General features: G+C 43.6%; 1 protein-coding gene across 1 annotated transcript in view; it reads right to left on the bottom strand.

The window, feature by feature from the left end:
* Positions 1 to 1,127: 1,127 nt before the first annotated feature.
* Positions 1,128 to 19,043, bottom strand: part of LOC149302386 (sialin-like) — a 29,385-nt gene continuing 11,469 nt past the window's right edge. The window contains exons 3-11 of the mRNA XM_089482453.1: positions 14,640 to 14,873; positions 14,200 to 14,287; positions 12,500 to 12,586; positions 11,556 to 11,674; positions 10,095 to 10,253; positions 7,143 to 7,275; positions 3,381 to 3,528; positions 2,730 to 2,820; positions 1,128 to 1,265 (exon numbers count right to left, since the gene is read on the bottom strand). Of these exons, the coding sequence (XP_089338579.1) occupies positions 1,128 to 1,265; positions 2,730 to 2,820; positions 3,381 to 3,528; positions 7,143 to 7,275; positions 10,095 to 10,253; positions 11,556 to 11,674; positions 12,500 to 12,586; positions 14,200 to 14,287; positions 14,640 to 14,873 (1,197 nt within the window). The remainder of the gene's footprint in view (positions 1,266 to 2,729; positions 2,821 to 3,380; positions 3,529 to 7,142; positions 7,276 to 10,094; positions 10,254 to 11,555; positions 11,675 to 12,499; positions 12,587 to 14,199; positions 14,288 to 14,639; positions 14,874 to 19,043) is intronic.

The following is a 19,043-nucleotide window of genomic DNA, read 5'->3' on the forward strand; positions in this document are numbered from 1 at the left end:
TAGAAAGGGATGGTGTTTTATAATGCAGGAAGTCAAAACCACAACTTTTCTGCTAACTCTTGCTTTAGCTAATAAACCCCAAACATTTGTTTCACTGAAGAAAAAAGAAGGAATTAGCGAGCAACAGTATCATTCACGGATTCAAGAAATGAGTTCTGCAGTTCTGTTCCTTTATACGGAATACATCATTTATTCTGCTATCAGCTCTTCCTGGAATAGATTCAGAGGCCTCCATTTAGTATCTTCATTTCTATCTGAAATGACCTCTTTGTACATCGGCATTTGTAATAGGGGTTGCTATTTTGGGAGTAGGTTTTAAGCTCATCAGAAGAAAGGAAAGCAAAAACTGGAATACTGGCTTTAAGAATATAAAAACAAAACAAAACAAAAAAAAACATTTTCTCTAGCCATAACTTGTTTATAATATAACATTGACTATTTATTACAGTACTGGTATTTTTCTGTGTTTCCCTTAAAATCAATTACTGCAAACAACTTAATGTATTCACCACTGTAATTTATATCCCTGAGTGAACGAGCTGGATTCATATGAATAAAGTGCTGTTCTGGTATAAATGATTTGTGGAATGTTACAAGGCACTTTACATGACTGTCAATGTAAACATAACATTATAAAATACGATATTCATTTGATAATATAACAATACTTTGCTTCAGTTGTGTTGATGGAACATACCCTGCACATATACAAATATGATGAAAGGGAACATCAGATATCCAGCAAAATAAATCCTTGTGGATTGTGAGTTTTCAGCTAATAAAATAAATAGGGCTATAAAAAAGGTAGTGATGTCAAATATCTCAATAGTAACTAAAATAATCCCCTAATTATGAAAGCAAGTTACCTTTTTATATACATTTAACTTTCTAGCTGAAATTACACATTGTGAGATTCTAGTTTACATACCGAATGTAACGCTTTGTCAGTCTTTTTACAATACAAGAGTTTAAAAGTAGAGCCATGCCTGCCATATTTTGTGATATCCATTATCACCACATAAGTGTGTGTAAATTAATACAAAACCCCCCATAAAAATGAAGGTAACCCTAGGATGTTCCCTGTGTTTCTGGCTATGTGCAGTCTAGTACGTAAACAGCTTTTTTTCCTAATCCTCCCGAGTTGTCTTCTTGTCTACTGCCCAGTCTTGTACCGTACCACTGGCAAATACTGCAAACACGATGGCTCCAAAAACATTAATAGCAGCAGCTATATAAAATACAATCTGCCATTGTTCCACAGTGTTCTACAAAAAGAGAGAACAATAAATATTAGTTGCTGGCATGACAACTTAACATAATTACGTCATTTTATATAAACTGGAGAACTTGTTTAATTTCTCCTTGATCATTTCTCACAAGCTCTGCCTCCCAGTTCCTTCTTTATTAGCAAACGCAGACCAACTCATGATATGTACATCACATGATATGTGCAGGTGGCACAGCAAAAAGGCATTCAGAGAAAAATGACCCATTACATTGGTAACATGTCTTTAAGATCACTTATCAGCAGCACACTCTCTGACACTCAACAATGCCTTTACTGTTTTAGATACGTACAGATGAAATATACCCAATCAGGCCCGGACTGGGACAAAAAATAGGCCCGGGCATTTAAGCCTGAGCAGCCCATTTTTATTTATTTATTTATTTATTGTTAAAGCCCACCCTTCATGTACCATCTTTGCATTTACTCACTCATTCACACAAATCATTAACACATTCATTAATGCAGTCTCACAAATCATTCAAGCAATTCATCCACACATGAATTCATTAATTGTCATACGCATTCACACAATTCATCCACACATTTATTCTCATACGCATTCACACTACCCCCTCTCCCCATCTTATCTGCCTCTTCTCCCTATGTTCCCCCTTTTTACTATGTACCCCCCTTTCACTATCTAACCCCCCCTCTCCCCCTTCTCACTGCACCACCCCTCCCTCATCCTACTTACCTTTTTGCCGGAGCAAGCACCAACTGCGACTGGGCCCGCGGCAGGGCCGGATTGACTTAAAGGCTGATGGAGCTGCAGCTCCAGGCCCCTACCTTAAAATAGGCCCAGTCAGGACTGGACTGACTGGGCCTATGCGGCCTCTACGCAGGGCCCCTTAAGCCTGCCGCAACTGCGACCGGGTCCGCCACTCTAAGGGGCCGGGAAGCCCCCACCAGGGCCGGCCTTAGGGGTCTGCGGCCGCACAGGGCTTAAATTAAAACATTGGGGTTTTTTTTAACTTTATTTAACATCCTCCATGTTAAATAAAGTAAAAAAAAAACCAAACAATGTTTTATTTAAACCGTGTGCGGCCGCACACCCGTAAGGCCGGCCCTGGCGGGGGCTTCCTGGCCCCTTAGAGTGGCGGACCCGGTCGCAGTTGCGGCGGGCTTAAGGGGCAGGTGCCCCTTATGCCCTGCGTTAATGCCCGGTGTGCCTGATGGCCAGTCCGGGCCTCTACCCAATAACTAATGAAACAAACAAAAAAAAAATCTACCTTATATTATACATAAGATCAAATCGAATAATAGAAATCATGATTTAACACCATCAGAATACATCATTTGCATGAGCCAAATATCTTGTTGCTGTGCACAGATGGAAAAAAAGGAAATCTGTTACATTGCTAATCCAGGATATAGTAACTCAATGTACAAACATATTTTATATGTTTTGTACATCACATAATACTGTTAACTTTTTACTTACTTCATGGGTTAAACTTTTGGCAATAATAGGACCAACCATCCCCGGAATTGTGCCAAAAGTGTTTGTGATTCCAAGGAGCAGCCCTGCAAAGCTGTAAGTATTAAACATGTTATCTTATTACAATAAGAAAACAGCATATACCTACTCTACTCTAAATAAAGTAAAACATAACAGGGAAATGATTTCTACCATGTTCAAATGATACGATGGCTGCAGATGGCTGCAGATGGCTGCAGTAGCTCTCCAGTACTGACAAATACAATTTGACAAAGGGGATAATATTGGTTATATTGCTTTTTTGTTTAATTCTGAATGAGAAATCAAGTGACGCAGTGATTTTTTAGTTATTTGTGTTATTCTGGCAGAACATACCTAAAACCCAAGCATCTCAAGAATATGTAGCTGATGAAACAAGTCACCCGATTGTAAGGTTTCACTACACTGATTTCATAGATCTGCTTTCTTCAGATCTAGCATATTCTGGACAAGGCTGTTGATATTGCAGTATAATGGCACAGTGTTCAGAACAATTTAAACATAACTTTGTATTATTATTTTCATTTAATTCCCTTTATTTTTGCCAATTACTACAACTTAAGTCTGTGATTGCTCCTGAAAAGTATAACCATTGGTGGAATCAACTATACTTACGATGGTGCAATGTCTAAATGATTTATACTGTATCCGGACACAGACAAGCCTCCAAGAGTGGTGGACAGTGTAAGGAAGACAACAGCTAACTTATAGTTACAACCCGTGTAACCAGCTGCTAACAAAAACCCAGCAGGCCCGATCATTCCTGGACAGTGGATAAAAACAGACGGAGTTAAGGAGTTTCTCTTCAAAGTGAGTCATTGAAGGGGCAGTTGAGTGTCCCAGATATCCCGCTATAGAAGAATGCATAATATTATTAATTGATTTAGAAAGCACCATCATATTCTGCAGCACTGTACACTGGGGCCTAACCAATAGTACATACCAATTTTCACCTATAGAAACAAAAAGTAAGGAGGGCCCTGCTCAAATTAGCTCACAATCTAGGAGTTAGAAGGCACAAAATTATGTCCTGAAATGAAATTCACATGTTGACAAGACATTTGATTAAGCTGTGAATAAAATGATTGTGCTTTAACATTTCAAATGGATACACTTGCAAGATGTTATTATGGTACACGGGTGCAGGGTCACAATGTGTTAAATGTCTAATCCAGGGGTTCTCAAACTGCGGCCCTCCAGCTGCTGCAGGACTACATCTCCCATAATGCTCCTTCAGCTAAGGGACTGAGGAGCATTATGGGAGATGTAGTCTTGCAGCAGCTGGAGGGCCGCAGTTTGAGAACCCCTGGTCTAAACACAAGAAATGTACAGCTAAAAATTAAAATAAATTAACACCTGTATTAACAAAATAACTAAATCTATTTTACATTTCTATCTGAACACCAGCAAACATTTATATCTGTTTTATTAATAATCTATCTTCAATAAAAGCAAAAATGGAGAATAGTCTTGCTATTGCTATTAAACAAAAGTGAAAATCTCCCGATGATGCCATATCATGTACTTCTGCATTGGTTATAGATCTTTCAGTGGCATACCTTGTAGTAGGTACTTTGGGGTTTCTAGTGGGAAACCTTCTCATTTACTGGCATAAAAAAAATAAAAATAAAAGACGGTGGGACCTATAGCCACATCAGCACTTTACTATATTTATAGTAATAGATAGGAGAGAATGTAGGCTGACCTGTAGAGGTGTTAAGGTTAGTCTGGGTAACCTGCAGCTACATTACCTATTCAATTAAGCACAAAGACATTGCTTTCTAGGTTTTAGTGACACTAGGTAGTAACAATCTGCCTTTTACATGACAGGTATATTCCTGCACCATGCATGCAGTGCAGAGGCGTATATAGGGTATGGCAGCTATGGCACGTGCCATGGGCGCCATCTCAAGGGGGGCGCCATCTCAAGGGGGGCGCCGGTGAGCGGCTTTTAAATGCCGTTTTTTTTTTGTTTTTTGGGTTTTTTTTGATGCGGAGGAGAGAGAGGGGCGCCTAGCAACCGCTCGGCGCCCCTCATTCTCCTCCACGAGCCCTCTACCCCCGTCCCGGTGCCGGCATTTCATGCAGAGCGCCTCAATATGCCGGCATATTGCGGCGCTCAGAAGTGAAACAGCAGGCACCAGCGAGCGGGTTTTAAACACAGTCTTGTTTGGTTTTTTTGATGCGGAGGAGAGAGAGAGGGGCGCCAAGCAACCGCTCGGCGCCCCTCATTTTCCTCCACGAGCACTGTAACTCCGTCCCGGTGCCGGCATTTCATGATGAGCGCCGCAATATGACGTCATATTGCGGCGCTCAGCAGTGAAGCAGCGGGCACCAGCGAGCGGCTTTTAAACACTGATGCGGAGGAGAGAGAGGGGCGCCTAGCAACCGCTCGGCGTCTCTCGTTTTCCCCCTTAAAAAAAAAAAAAAAAAAAAAGACAGTTTTTAAAAGCCGGTCGCTGGTGCCCGCTGCTTCAGCACTGAGCGCCGAAATATGACGTCATATTAAGGCGCTCAGCAGTGAAGCAGCGGGCACCGCAGCAGTGCAAGAATGCAGAAGCCTCGTGCTCCCGTCGCTGGACCTCAATGTGAGAACTACAAAGGGGGAGAGGGGTTAGGGAGTGATAAGGGAGGGAGAGGGGTTAGGGAGTGATAAGGGAGGGAGAGGGGTTAGAGAGTGATAAGGGAGGGAGAGGGGTTGGGGAGTGAATAGGGAGGGAGAGGGGTTAGGGAGTGATAAGGGAAGGAGAGGGGTTAGAGAGTGATAAGGGAAGGAGAGGGGTTAGAGAGTGATAAGGGAGGAAGAGGGGTTGAGAGTGATAAGGGAGGGAGAGGGGTTAGAAAGTGATAAGGGAGTGATAAGGGAGGGAGAGGGGTAAGGGAGTGATAAGGGAGGGAGAGGGGTTAGAAAGTGATATAAGTAAAGAGTGGATTAATGTGTGCATGCATTGAGTGAATGAGGGAGAGCATGAGTTAATATGTGAATGTATTGTCTGAATGAGGGAGAGCATGAGTTAATGTGTGGATGAATTGTCTGAATGAGGGAGAGCATGAGTTAATGTGTGGATGAATTGTCTGAATGAGGGAGAGCATGAGTTAATGTGTGGATGAATTGTCTGAATGAGGGAGAGCATGGGTTAATGTGTGGATGAGTTGTGAATTAGTGAGTGACAGTAAGTGTTTGTGTGTATCATAGATGTATAATTGTGGAAGGGCAAAGATGGCACTAGCAGGAGGTTTGAGCCTTGGGGACCAAGATGGCACAGGCAGGGTGTATATGGGACAAAGATGGCACAGGCCGGACTGTTTGGGGACAAAGTTGACTTGTGCTGGGCTATTTGGGGACAAAGATGGCAAATCTTATGTGTGTGTAATATGGGTGCTGGTCAGGTTCTATGCGGGCAGTGTGGACGCCAGGGCTGGCTTTGGGGTGTGCAACCTGTGATCTATGCCTGTAGTTTAGGGGGTTTTAAATATACCTTTTAATGCCGTGTTTTTATGTGAATTCCAATTGATCTATACCTGCAAAGCTGGGTTTTTGTGTTATTCTGTAGATCCATATCTGCTATGCTATGTTTCCATACATTATTTATGTATACCTGCAAATACAGGGTTAATATTTCTTATTCAATTGATTAATACCTGCAATGCTGTTTCCATGTATTTATTTGATCTATACCTCCGATGCTACGTTTCATTTATTATTATTGTATACCTGCAAATATAGGATTTGTATGTCTGATTCTGTTTATTTGATATATACCTTCAGTGCTGAGGTCACAAGTGAATTTCAATTGATCTGGGTTTGTGCGTTGATCTATACCTGCTATCGGTGTATATCTCGACAGCAGGGACTAATATTTATATATATATGGGCAGCAGGGGCTAATAAATGGGTTTTAGATATTTGGACAGGGGCGCAATTTCAGTGCTTGCCATAGGCGCTATTTTCGGTAGATACGCCTCTGATGCAGTGGCACAGGGTTTGTAATTCCAACAAACCTGACGACATTTAAGTATGTAGACATACTACAAATCAATATCCATATGTAATAGAGGTTAATAAAGAGACCCTATTATGCTCAAATTACGTCCGGAAACATAATGCCTTCTTTGTGCGATCAGAATTATCGGTATTAATCTGTAATCTGGTTAATTCCTAAAATCTTAATTTAGGTTAGGTATGTATGCGACACATCAAAACTATATATGCTGATCCCAAAAGGAAAAACGAAGATAATAAATAATAAGGAAAAAGTGGACTTTATGTGACAACCTATCCATGCCCAAGCATATGAAACAATTTAAGTTCTGTGACAAAGCATGAAGCCGCAAAAACCTTCTTATCATTGAGGATGGTAAACCATTTTTTCTTACCTAGGGTGTTAAATATTTTGCGAACTGCAACGGTTGAATAGTTTAATTTCTCCCTCATGTAGTCTGCGACAAGACCCGTTACATTCATACAAACCCAGCATCCAAAATAAGGAAGAGCAGACAGGAACCCATTCTACAAAACACACAGGCAAGAATATGTTATTATTTTGGCAATAATGCAATTTCATTGATTGTCATTGTTAATAGCTATAGAGACTTTGTAAACTACACCAAATTTAATTTCGCAAGAGATTATATATATATTTATACTTAATTGGTGCAAATAGACTCGCTCTACTAATCAGCATATACCATATATACCGAAAAACATGCAAAAAAGCAGGTCTGCACACAATATATAGTTTTAAAGCAAAAGTATTCCTTTTATTAAAACATCAGTAAATTATTTGTAATAAAAAAGGAGCAGTCAACATATTTATGTTCTCTATTGTTTAAAAAAGAATATATAAAAAATGAACACAAAAGAATAGGATCCCAATTTTATTTTCTTTATGTTTATGTAGCTTATTAAATTGGCAAATAATTGTTCCCTAGCCCCAGGTAAAAAAAAATATATCACATCAGTCCAAATGATAATCTTATACGTAATTTTGTACGTAAAATGATCTGGATCCCCCCCCCCGCCCCACTTACCGGTGCTTCTGAGTCGGGGGAAGTGTGTAGACAACTTACGCTGCAGCCGGAAGGAGGTGTGGCTAGCAGCGGGGGTTGTCTGCGTCCATCGCGCAGACTTTCCCCGGCTGTTAAATGGGGGGCATAAGGCATTTCAGGAGGCACTCTGCCTCCAGAAATGCCTTTTTAACTCTCTATACGCCACTCTGCCACCTGAAATGTCTTAAACCTCCCTATATGCCACTCTGCCCCATAATATGCCTTTTAACCCCCTTAATGCCAGAGTGACATTTAGGGGTATAAGGCATTTCTGGAGGCAGAATGGCACATAGGGGGTCAAAAGGCATATCATGGGCCACAGTGGCATATAGGGTTAAAAGGCATATCATGGGGAACAGGGGCATATAGGGGGTATAAGGCATTTCTGGGGCAGATGTGCATAACTGGGGGGGCAGGTTGGAAAATAGAAGGAAATGAAACCAAAATATTTTTCTCAATCATAGCTTTTATAAAAAAAAAATAGTTTAGATGAATTAACATTTACTGGTAAAACTTTTTTCCTATAGGGTCGTCCTATATTTAGGCTTTTTATTTTTTCCCCCCTAAATTACCGTTTTTGCTCGATTATAAGACGAGGTTTTTTTCAGAGCAAATGCTCTGAAAAATACCCATCGTCTTCTAATCGGGGTCGTCTTATAATCAGACCTCAAATAGAGGTCTGACTATGAGACTAAGATCCAGATCCCCCGCACCGCTGCAGGGGACCTGGATCCTTCTGTCTCCCCACCCCACACACACACTTACCGGTGCTTCCAATTTCCTGCTGTATACCGGGGCAGCGGGTGGACGTCCACGCGATCTGCGTAGACAACTTACGCTGCAGCTGGAAGGAGGTGTGGCTAGCAGCAGGAAATTAGAAGCACCGGTAAGTGTATGTGGGGTGGGGGGGGGAGTGTTAAATGGGGGAGACAGAAGGAAGACTGCTGCCCCGGTATACAGCAGGAAATTGGAAGCCCCGGTAAGTGTGTGTGTGTGTGGGGGGGAGTGTTAAATGGGGGCATAGGGCATTTCTGGAGGCAGAGTGCTCTATGAAATGCCTTTTAACCCCCTGAACGCCACTCTGCCTCCTGAAATGCCTTATACCTCCCTATATGCCACTCTGCCCCATAATATGCCTTTTAACCCCCTAAATGCCAGAGTGGCATATAGGGGTATAAGGCATTTCTGGAGGCAGAGTGGCACATAGGGGGTTAAAAGGCATATCATGGGCCACAGTGCCATATTGGAGTGGCAAGCCTGGGGGCAGATGTGCGTAACTGGGGGGCAGGTTGGAAAATACAAGGAAATAAAAACAAAAAAATATTTTTCTTAATCATAGCTTTTATTAAAAAATGTAATAGTTTACATGAATTAACATTTACTGGTAAAACTTTTTTCATATAGGGTCGTCTTATATTCAGGCTTTTTTTTCCTAAATATTCAGATTTTGGGGGGTCGTCTTATAATCGAGCAAATACAGTAATATTCAGATTTGGGGGGTCGTCTTATAATCGAGCAAATACGGTGTATATATATATATCTATATATATATCTATGGTGAATAAAAAGCTTTTATGTCTCACTCAAACGGATAAAAGCTGGGGAAAACGAGATAAAGTTGTTTGTGATAAAAAAATAAACTTAATTTCAAACAACATCATCAATGACAAGTATTAAGCCATGGCACATGCCAATCTAATTATAAGTAAGACATGTAGGGATGTTAGTAGACCAGTTTCAAAGGCACTGGTAGATGCAAGGCAAGATTTTTGTATCTTTTTTAAAAGATCCCACTGAGCAGTAGCACTGGGTGTGTGAGATGTTTTGGGGAACAGGAGAGGGCAAAGAGCATGCCCCCTCCTGAGATTTTAAGGGGGTCTTTTATGACATACAAGAGAACCTTAGTCCATAATTAGTTACTGAAAACACACTAGTAGAGATGATTTCAATAATTCCACCCAATAACAAAATTGTCTGAAATCTCTGATTAAGTCATTTTTGGTTTTTACAATTCAGTACTAACCTTATTTACTGGTCATACATAAGCCTGTCTATGTGAAGCCAGACCACAGTACTGCATCAGATAATGTTCAGTCAGTTCTTTGCTATGAGGGGGGCCATGAAATGCACTCAGAGAATGATCAGTCGCCCTGAACGGCAAGCAGGCACCACAAACATACGTATGTGCACTCTTGGTATCTCTTGTTTTTTGGTTTAGCTTAGGGGCTGTTAGCTAATTGAATATGTATATTATAGTTTAACCACACATTCTAAACTCACCTCTTGGGCATTAAAACGCAAAATGTCCTTCATGTAGGTAGGCAGTAATGTCAGCAATGTATAAAAGGTCCAGTTATAAGAAAAATGAGCTACGATAATAGCCCATAACGGCACCGACTTCACAATTGAACAGACTGGTACAGATTTCTCTTTGGAAAGCTGGAAGAAAAAGATAGAGTTCATCACTGATAGCATAAATTAAGGTACAGAACGCACTTAATAAACAGGTACCATTCCCCGTTCGAACTTCAAGATAATTCTAGGTGGGAAAACTACATTCATAATTGTTTTCTGCATGGAACAATACTATGGCACCTTAAAATAAATTTCTATTAGTAGGTACAATTGCTAGCTAAGATGCTATTCCAATGAGCTATTCTTGATTATAGTTCCCAGGATCAGATAGGCAGGAACTGTTAGATAATTATGCGATTTGATGAACAACCAAGCCTTAGCCATAACAATGTGTTGCAGAACCACTTTCGTAGTAAAATGTAAGATCTAAAGAACATGAGATTTTTTTAATGAACAGAAGCACCCTTTATAGAATGGGAGAAGCAGTACTAAGCATTTTGGTTGAGCTAGCAAGATCACAGAGAAGTGGGGTTGCCAGAGGTCTGCAACAGTTCTACAATACTAGAGTGGAATTACAAAGAGGCAAAAAGTCCATAATGGAGCATTGAATACTAAAATAATAGAAATGTAGTCCCAAATGACAAAGTAGTCATGTATGTTGCTAGTTAATATTAATTCAAGTGTTGTATGCAAAATAATTTTCTCCAATTGCAAAGGAATATTATTTTATACATTAAACAATGGCATACAAGTGATTCCTCAATGTGTGTTTGTCAAAACATGCAAGCTGCGAGTATGATATACTGTTCGGTCAAAATAGGGTTTTTGTGACTGTACAGCTCCCCCTGGTGGCTATTTTCTTAGAATCTACTCAGTTTTCCAATAAAGGTATTAACTTGACTCTACTTGTCTCCTACATTCACTTGGACACAGTTCAGAAAAAAAAACTATTTTTTATAGAACACTGGCAAATTTCATAATGCTGTTACACTGAATATCAACAGTAACATTAAAATTGGCATTATAAAAACTGAAAAACCCCATTGGAGCCCATCACAGGTCAAACTGATATCAGGAACTTAAACAACTGTTTTGGAAACACCCTTGTTGTTATCTCCCACTTTAGAGAAAAATTATATAGGTCAGCAGAGACCTCAGAGGTGCCGAAAATGTATGTAACTTAATATCTTTTCCTTTGTTGGCCCAATAAAAAGGTTCAACTAAAAGACTCCTCTTTAGAAAACAAAGCCCATAGAGCAAAACCATTGTATTTGGTTGATGAAAGCTGTCTGGAGAACTACTGGTCTACAGAAGCTTGTTTACATGGTACCTAGCCCTGAGCATTGATGACATTTTTATGGGCACCATGACCACTGACAAACTTACTTGATTTTCAAGAGTTGACAGAATGTATTCTCTTTCACAGTCAGAGATTGATCGGTGTAATTGTGGAGTGTCACTTACAAGAAGAAGCCACATTATGAACCATAAAACACCAAAGGCACCTATGAGTAAAATAAAAAAATATTTATGAAAAATAACTTAAAATAGAAAAGCTACATAGATGTCTGAATATGCCTTCATTCTAAATAACAATTTTTACATGGGTAACTAATTTATAAAAAAAATGTCATGTTTGGTTTAAACTAGAGGACTGCACTGGGAGGCGGGTCCCGCCAAAAAACTTGCGGGCGCGGGCGGTCTTGCTGGGGCTGCGGGCGGGAGCGGGCGGTCAGGCACTGTACCTGCGGGTCCAGGTAATCCCGCGCAGTCCCGCAAGGCTGCCTTCTTGCTGCTCCCTTACAGTGTCTCCTAGCTTGCTCCGCCCAGGAACAAAACGGAGTCACGTGATGTGAAGTCACTTCCTGTGACTCCGCCTTGTTCCTGGGCGGAGCAAGAGAAGAGACGCCGTGAGGGAACAACTCGAGGGCAGCCGCGCGGGAAATCAGGTAAGGAGGCGGGCATGATTGGCCACAAATGTGGCGGGAGCGTGCGGGAGCGGCACACCCACATTGCGGGAGCGGGATTAAAAACCGCGGGAGCGGGATTAAAAAAGTAGTCCCGCGCAGGGCTCTAGTTTAAACTTTCTGCCATGAATAGACGCTTCATTCTGTGGCGACAAACCTATTTAATATACAAATATTTTCTTTGCATTTGGCTCTCATATGTATTTAATAAAATAACAAGAAAAAAAATTAAAACATATAGTGTTTACATTGATGAATAGAGTTTAATTTTATTGTTGAGTTATTAGGATATTGCAATGTTCCACTGTAAACACTAACATGTTATATTAAGCTAAGCGTAAATACTGTATAGCGCATACTTACCAAATATGTAAAATACATAAACCCAGTCCATGTAGTAGCAAATTAGGCCAGATACAGGAAGAGATACAACTGTTCCAAGCTGTGCACCTAATTACAACCAATAAAATAACCCATAAGCATTACAAGCCAGTAGTAATGATGATACGCACCAAACATTGAACTGTAAATTACGTTCATAGCTGGAAAACAGGCACATTACCTGTAGAAAGGAAAAGACCTTACCGAACATATTTGAGTATGGAAGGATGCATATCAGTTGCTTTGACATTTACCTTAATTGTTCAGCAGGTAAGACATACACAATACATAACATATTTACCCTAAAATCCTTTGTACCTTTTACAGGGCTTAAAATATTTGCCCAGTATGTCCCTGAACTCATTATTGATGGCTGGATGTTCATGGACTTTTTTACCTCACTGTAACATTGTTCTAAAGGACACATAAAACGTTAAAAGTTTTTCTCCGAGGACTAGTCTGGTTTAGAGAGGCAATCTCAACATAAGGACAAGAGGACACGGCCAAGTATCTGTCAAAGGTATACATCACATAAGCATACCTGGTTCCAGATTTGACCTGGAGTCTCCAGGTAAACCAATAATTTGCTGGGTCTCCAGATCGCTCCTCTCTTTCTCCAGTGCAAGGGAGCTCCGTTTAGCTAAATCCACTCCCCACCAATTTCTCCTTCCACGCCTAACGCACTTAATACCATCTGAGCTAGCCATGCCCCTACAGTGGCTAACCACACCCTCATGAGTGACACTGACCACTCATGAAGACACTACCTCAGGAGAGCTCAGAGTAGCCTACACTGGAGAATTTTTCATTACAGTAGTCATGTACCGATTTTTATAGGTTCTGTATTTTTATTAGCACCATCGGGTGTTTTTATGGGTTTGAGTGCTTCTCGCACAGGGTTATTCATGCACATAATGCATGCCGTCCTCCAGCTGTCTTATAACTTTAACGCTTACAATGCTCTACCAAAGTATTGGATAGCTGGCTATTATGGAGGTTGTAGTTCTACAAAAGTTGACAGACTGCATTTGCCTAACCCTGACATGTGAACAGGTAATTTAAAGATAGGACAATGGGTAGATTTCTACATGGAACTTTAGTTTGAGTTGAATTTAGTTGAAGGTGATACCTTCTAGCTGCATAAGCTTTTGCTAACTAAGATGTCCCATCTTCAGACATAATGAAGAAGGGACTTCTGTGGTCCTAAAAGCTTATTTGACTCCTAGATATTTTTCTATGTTAGCACAATAAAAGCTATAATCTTAATAATCTAAAGAATCTCCTCTTGAAACAATACGATGATAGAATGCATATTTAACAAGCTGACATTTCTGTTTAACAGCCATAGTTCTAATAATTGCCAGAGTGATAACATTAACATTCATTTTTAAGAAATTGTTTTATAATTAAAAATAAAAAGGGAACAATGAAAGCACTAAACAAACAAAACACACACATTTCATAAGGCCTTTGAAATCAGTGTAGTGCAGCAATTAATATTTGAAGTGGTGTTTTGTGTACACAGGTCACCATTTTTATTTGTGATGTGCCAATCTCTACTATCTTCTTCCAATTACAAAACATCAGGTTTGGCCTATTAATATCACAAGGTGACTTAAGCTTCATAACTGTTTATTAATGCCAGCAAGAAGAAAGAGAGAACCACCATATTATGTACTGACCTGCGTATGAAAGGCTTAATAGCCTGCTTCGCTCCAAAGGTGGAGCCCAGCATGACCACATTGCATGCATAGCTGGGAAAGTAACACCCTGAAGAGACAACAGCTCGATTTATTAGTGAAGCTATAAAACATAGTCCAAAGACTTCCCAAACTACAGTACAGTAATAATAAAATTAAAACAATGGATACTGATACCAATATTATAATGAAAAAAAACATTTATATAGAGTTTATATAGAAACATCCAGACTGATCTCCAGTGTTTTTCCTTTTTAATCAGGGATGCTTTTTGATGCAGTTCTCGAGACCCATTGCTCGTATCCTCACTTCTGCTAGCCAAAAAAGAACTTTATGGGTTGAGGCATAACAGTTAACTTGGGGTCAAGTGGAAAGTTATGCCACCTTGTTTATCTGCAAAACCAGATAGGACATTCAATTACCTCTCCAAGACCTTCCAGTGCACGGACGGCTATAAGATACCCTGGCCCTAAGTCTGCAGCAATTGGTGTCAGTAGTGTAAATACAGCGGTCCCAAAAATGCCAAACCCAAGTAATAGCTTGCCACCAATTTTTCCAGCTATGTAACCACCAGGTATCTGAGTAAGGATGTAGCCGTAGAAGAAGGAACCAAGTATCCAGCCTTGGGTATCTGCATCCCAGTCATACTTCTTACCCTTGAGAAAGAAATACAAGAAGAATTATACATGTATATATATATTTATATTAGAGTTTTTTTGTCTATGTAATGGTCTGCAACTCATTGTTAATGAGCAGCTTGGTTTTGGCAGTACAATTTGTAGGAGAAATTTTATAGCAAGACAGGAGGCTTTGTATTTTGTATTCAACCTTCTTTACTGTTAACCTCCAGCAGCAAAACAGTTAACAGAGAACAACAAAACAACCAATAGGAACACAGGAAACAGTCTATAAAAGTCTGCAGCTCTAGAAACTCCTCCTCTTTCTTTGCTGCTTAACCTCCAGGTGAGAACATTCCATTATATTTCTATAATTACCTCAGTACTTTTTTGTACCGAATATTTTATTTATTTCATTGTATAGTGTATTTTATTTTGGTACCTGTGCAGCTGTGGGTTTCCCTTATTTTCCCTCTGCTGCTTGTCCCTTCCCTGCGGGCATCTTGGTGCTCTCTCTTTTGTTTTTTCCCTTACCTCATTTCGGCCTGTCTGTCAGGCCTTGTGGGCTCCCGCCCTTTAGGTTTCCTCGACCGCCATCGGGCGGTTATTCTTTCCCCATCCTTTCGCGGCCGTGTGTGCGTGCGCGGCGGCTTGTTGCATTGATGCGCGGCGGTTTGCCGCGTTGATGCGCGGCGGCCTGCCGTTTTGACGTGCGGAGTCTCGCCGCGTGTTCCTTTGTTCTGCCGCGTTCGGTTACGGCGTCCTGCCGTCTTCCGTACGGCGGTTTCCTTCGGCCCGTTTCCCGCGCGGCGGTTGGGCCCGCGCCCACGTGTTGTTACCGCGTTGCGGCCCGTATTTTCCGCGCGCTGCCTCGTTTGTTGCCCCGTCCGCGGGGTTTTTCGTTTCTGGTCGTCCGCGGCGTGGTGGCGGCCCCAGCCTATTTTTCTGGCGGCCTTCACCACGCGGCGCTCGGTCGTTCGTGATTTTGGGCCTTCTCGGCCGCATTGCTTGTTTTTTCTGTAGGGTCTTTTCTTTTTAGGTGTTTTACAGCCCCTATAGGTTCTTCATTCACCAGGCTGCATTTACAAGGCAAATAACGGATTGTACTCATGTAACACATCTACTTGGCATCTGATTTCAGGGTAACCCCCTGCTGACCTCCCCATGGGTGAACCCCCACTGCCTATTACTGTTATGGCCTTGCCTTTGAGAATCTCTGGATGAACCCCTTTCAGGTTTTTTCTCTGGGGTGACCCCCTTGCTGGATTTTGGCTCACTGGGTGACCCCTTCTTATCTCTGCTCGGGTAGCCCCCCTGCAGTTATCAGGCGTGGTGAACCCCACTCCTCCGGGCACGTTATTGGGGATACGGCACCTACCTTGTGTTGCATTTACTGTACCGGTGAACCCCGGTTATTTGGCCTGTGTCTGGATTTTGCACTCCTTGTTTTGTGTTCCCATCAGACACACTTGGAGTACAATGGCCGAAGATTTGCAAAACCAACTTCCGGCGGCCGTACAGGCCTGGCTCCGCTCCGCGCTGGCTGCATCACTACCTGCCGTCCTCGAGGAGCTTCAATCTGCGCGCCCGGCGCCCCCTAGCGTTTCCCCTACCGGGGTTGTGGAGTCAGACGCGGGCGGTTTGTCTTCCCCCGCGGGCACTGCTGCTTCCCAGAAGCGTACCTGGAGCGAGTTGCCTTCAACGTCGGCTACAGGGAAGGCTCCTCTAAAGAAGGCCCGCAGTTCGGCCCTTCCCATGATTTCCCCAACTGAGGACCTCGCTGACTATGAGGTCCTAGATGAGTACTGCGCTGGTTCTTCTGGTCTGGCCTCCCCGGCACGGGAACAGGACTTTGCTCCAGATCCTCCCAAGATTCCGCTCAACCCGTCCAGCGCTCCCGACCAACCGTTTGAAGTTACGGATGACCTCGGCACTCCGTTGTTTGACCCCAGAGCCCTTCGCCACCCACGCTCTTCGGAGTGGACTCCTTCGGCGCACATTGCCGAGTTTTTGCGGTTCTGGATCCGCCGTCCTCTAGACAAGGACGTACGTCAGCGACTCCGCTCAGAGTGCCCTCGTCCTACGGTCAAGGATAAGGTCCTTAATACCCCCGAGTTCGACCAGACTTTCGTGACTTTCCTCACCAAGAATGGTAAAGACCCACGTAAGGGAATTGAGCTGGGTTTGCGCTCAGCACAAGACAAACTTTTAGACGTCTCGGGCCCTTTGACGCAAGTCTTCCAAATGGCTGATGAAGCCATCGCTGATGGTACTCCCCTGGACCCCCAGTTGGTTCGCGACTGGACTCAGTGAGCCTTGTGTCTTCTGGGCAACGCCAATTGCGCTATCTCCTCCGAGCGACGCAAGGCGGCGTTATTTAAGCTGGACGCCAAGTTGGCCGAATTGGCCCCTAAGGAGCTGGGCGCTGAAGCCAAAGGTCTACTCTTTGGCGAGAAATTTATTAAAGATTTGAGCCAACATGTGAACTTGTTCACCTCCCTCACCAAGGCCCAGACTAACATGAGGCGTGTTTTCCAGTCAGGGAGTCGTTTTTCCTCCAGAGCTGGCCGGCAGAGGGGTCGTGCCGCCAGCAGAACGGCCTCGTTTGGCTCAAGACCCCGGTTTCCGGACGCCTCCACCGCCTACCGCTCCCACTACCGGCTTCCTTTCTCCAGAGGTGGGTCCAGGGGCAGAGGTTTTTCGTCCACCAGGGGAAGATCGGCTTCAGGTAAGACTGTTTCCTATTCTTCCTCACATTCCTGTCGGGGGTCGGCTCGCCCGTTTTTTCCATGTTTGGTCTCGCCTCACGTCCGATCCTTGGGTCCTTCAGACTGTGGTGGGCTTCCGTCTCGAGTTTCTCTCTGTCCCTCGGCAAACCTCTCTCCCTCCTCTCCCCAGGCTATCTCGCGACGCCGCTTCCCTAGTGCACTCCGAGCTCTCCTCCCTCCTAGAGAAGGGTGCCATCGAAATGGCAGATTCCCCTGCCGGCTTTATCAGCAACATTTTCTTGGTGCGCAAGAAATCGGGGGAGTTCCGCCCGGTGATCAACCTCCGGGCCCTCAACAGGCATGTAGTGTACCGCCACTTCAAAATGGAGGGCATACATCTACTCCGCGACCTTCTCAGGGAGAACGATTGGTTCTCTCGCCTCGACCTCAAGGACGCTTACCTCACCGTCCCTGTCCATCACGACGATCGGAGGTTTCTGCAGTTTCGATGGCGCAGCCGCCTTTGGCAGTTCACCTGCCTCCCTTTCGGCCTCAGCTCCGCTCCGTGGTGCTTCACCAAGCTGTTGAAGCCGGTCATGGAGTTCCTTCGGGCTCGCGGGATTCGCTCCATCATTTATTTGGACGATATCCTCCTCATGGCCCAAGATATAGAGTCCCTGCGTCGCGATACTTCCCTAGCGGTCCACCTACTTCAGGACTTGGGGTTTGTCGTCAACGAGGCCAAATCGGTTTTAGTCCCGACACAGACCGTTCAGTTCCTCGGTTTCTCGGTGGATTCGGTGGCGTCCGTCCTCAGACTTCCCCGCGACAAGGTCTTGGTGATCAAGAAGGAGATCCGCAGGCTCCTGCGCGGTAGCTTGGTCTCGCTCAGGAACCTTGCCAGGGTTATTGGCCTGTTGTCCGCATCCATTCAGGCCATATTCCCGGCCCCTCTCCACTATCGGGCCCTTCAGCGTCTGAAGACAAGGCACCTTCGCGAGTCGGCCTCCTACGACAAAATGATCTCCCTGTCGGACGAGGCCCGGTTAGAACTCCATTGGTGGTTGGTCCACATGGACGCGTGGAACGGCCGTGCCATTTTCGGGTCAAGTCCAGATTTTGTCTTGGACTCCGACGCAAGCCTGTCTGGTTGGGGGGCAGTTTGCGGGGATGTGGCTACCGGGGGTCCTTGGACCTCGGAGGAGCGCGATCTCCATATCAATTGCCTGGAGCTCATCGCTGGCTCGTTCGCGGTTCGCAGCTTCATGAAGGGAGTCACCCATTGTTCCCTGGTGCTGCGCATGGACAACGTCTCCGCCGTCTGCTACATCAACAGGCTGGGGGGCTCCAGATCCCGGCTCCTCACGGAGCTCACCAAGGATCTTTACCAGTTCTGCCTGGACAATCATTTGTCCATACGGGCGGAGTACCTGCCTGGCAAGGAAAATCTTGTAGCGGATTGGTTCTCCCGACATTGGAGGGACGTGAGCGATTGGCGCCT

This window comes from Sceloporus occidentalis, unplaced genomic scaffold (genome assembly GCF_023333645.1).
Source record: "Sceloporus occidentalis isolate IW3139 unplaced genomic scaffold, rSceOcc1.0.p SCAF_19, whole genome shotgun sequence".
NCBI classification, from domain to species: domain Eukaryota; kingdom Metazoa; phylum Chordata; class Lepidosauria; order Squamata; family Phrynosomatidae; genus Sceloporus; species Sceloporus occidentalis.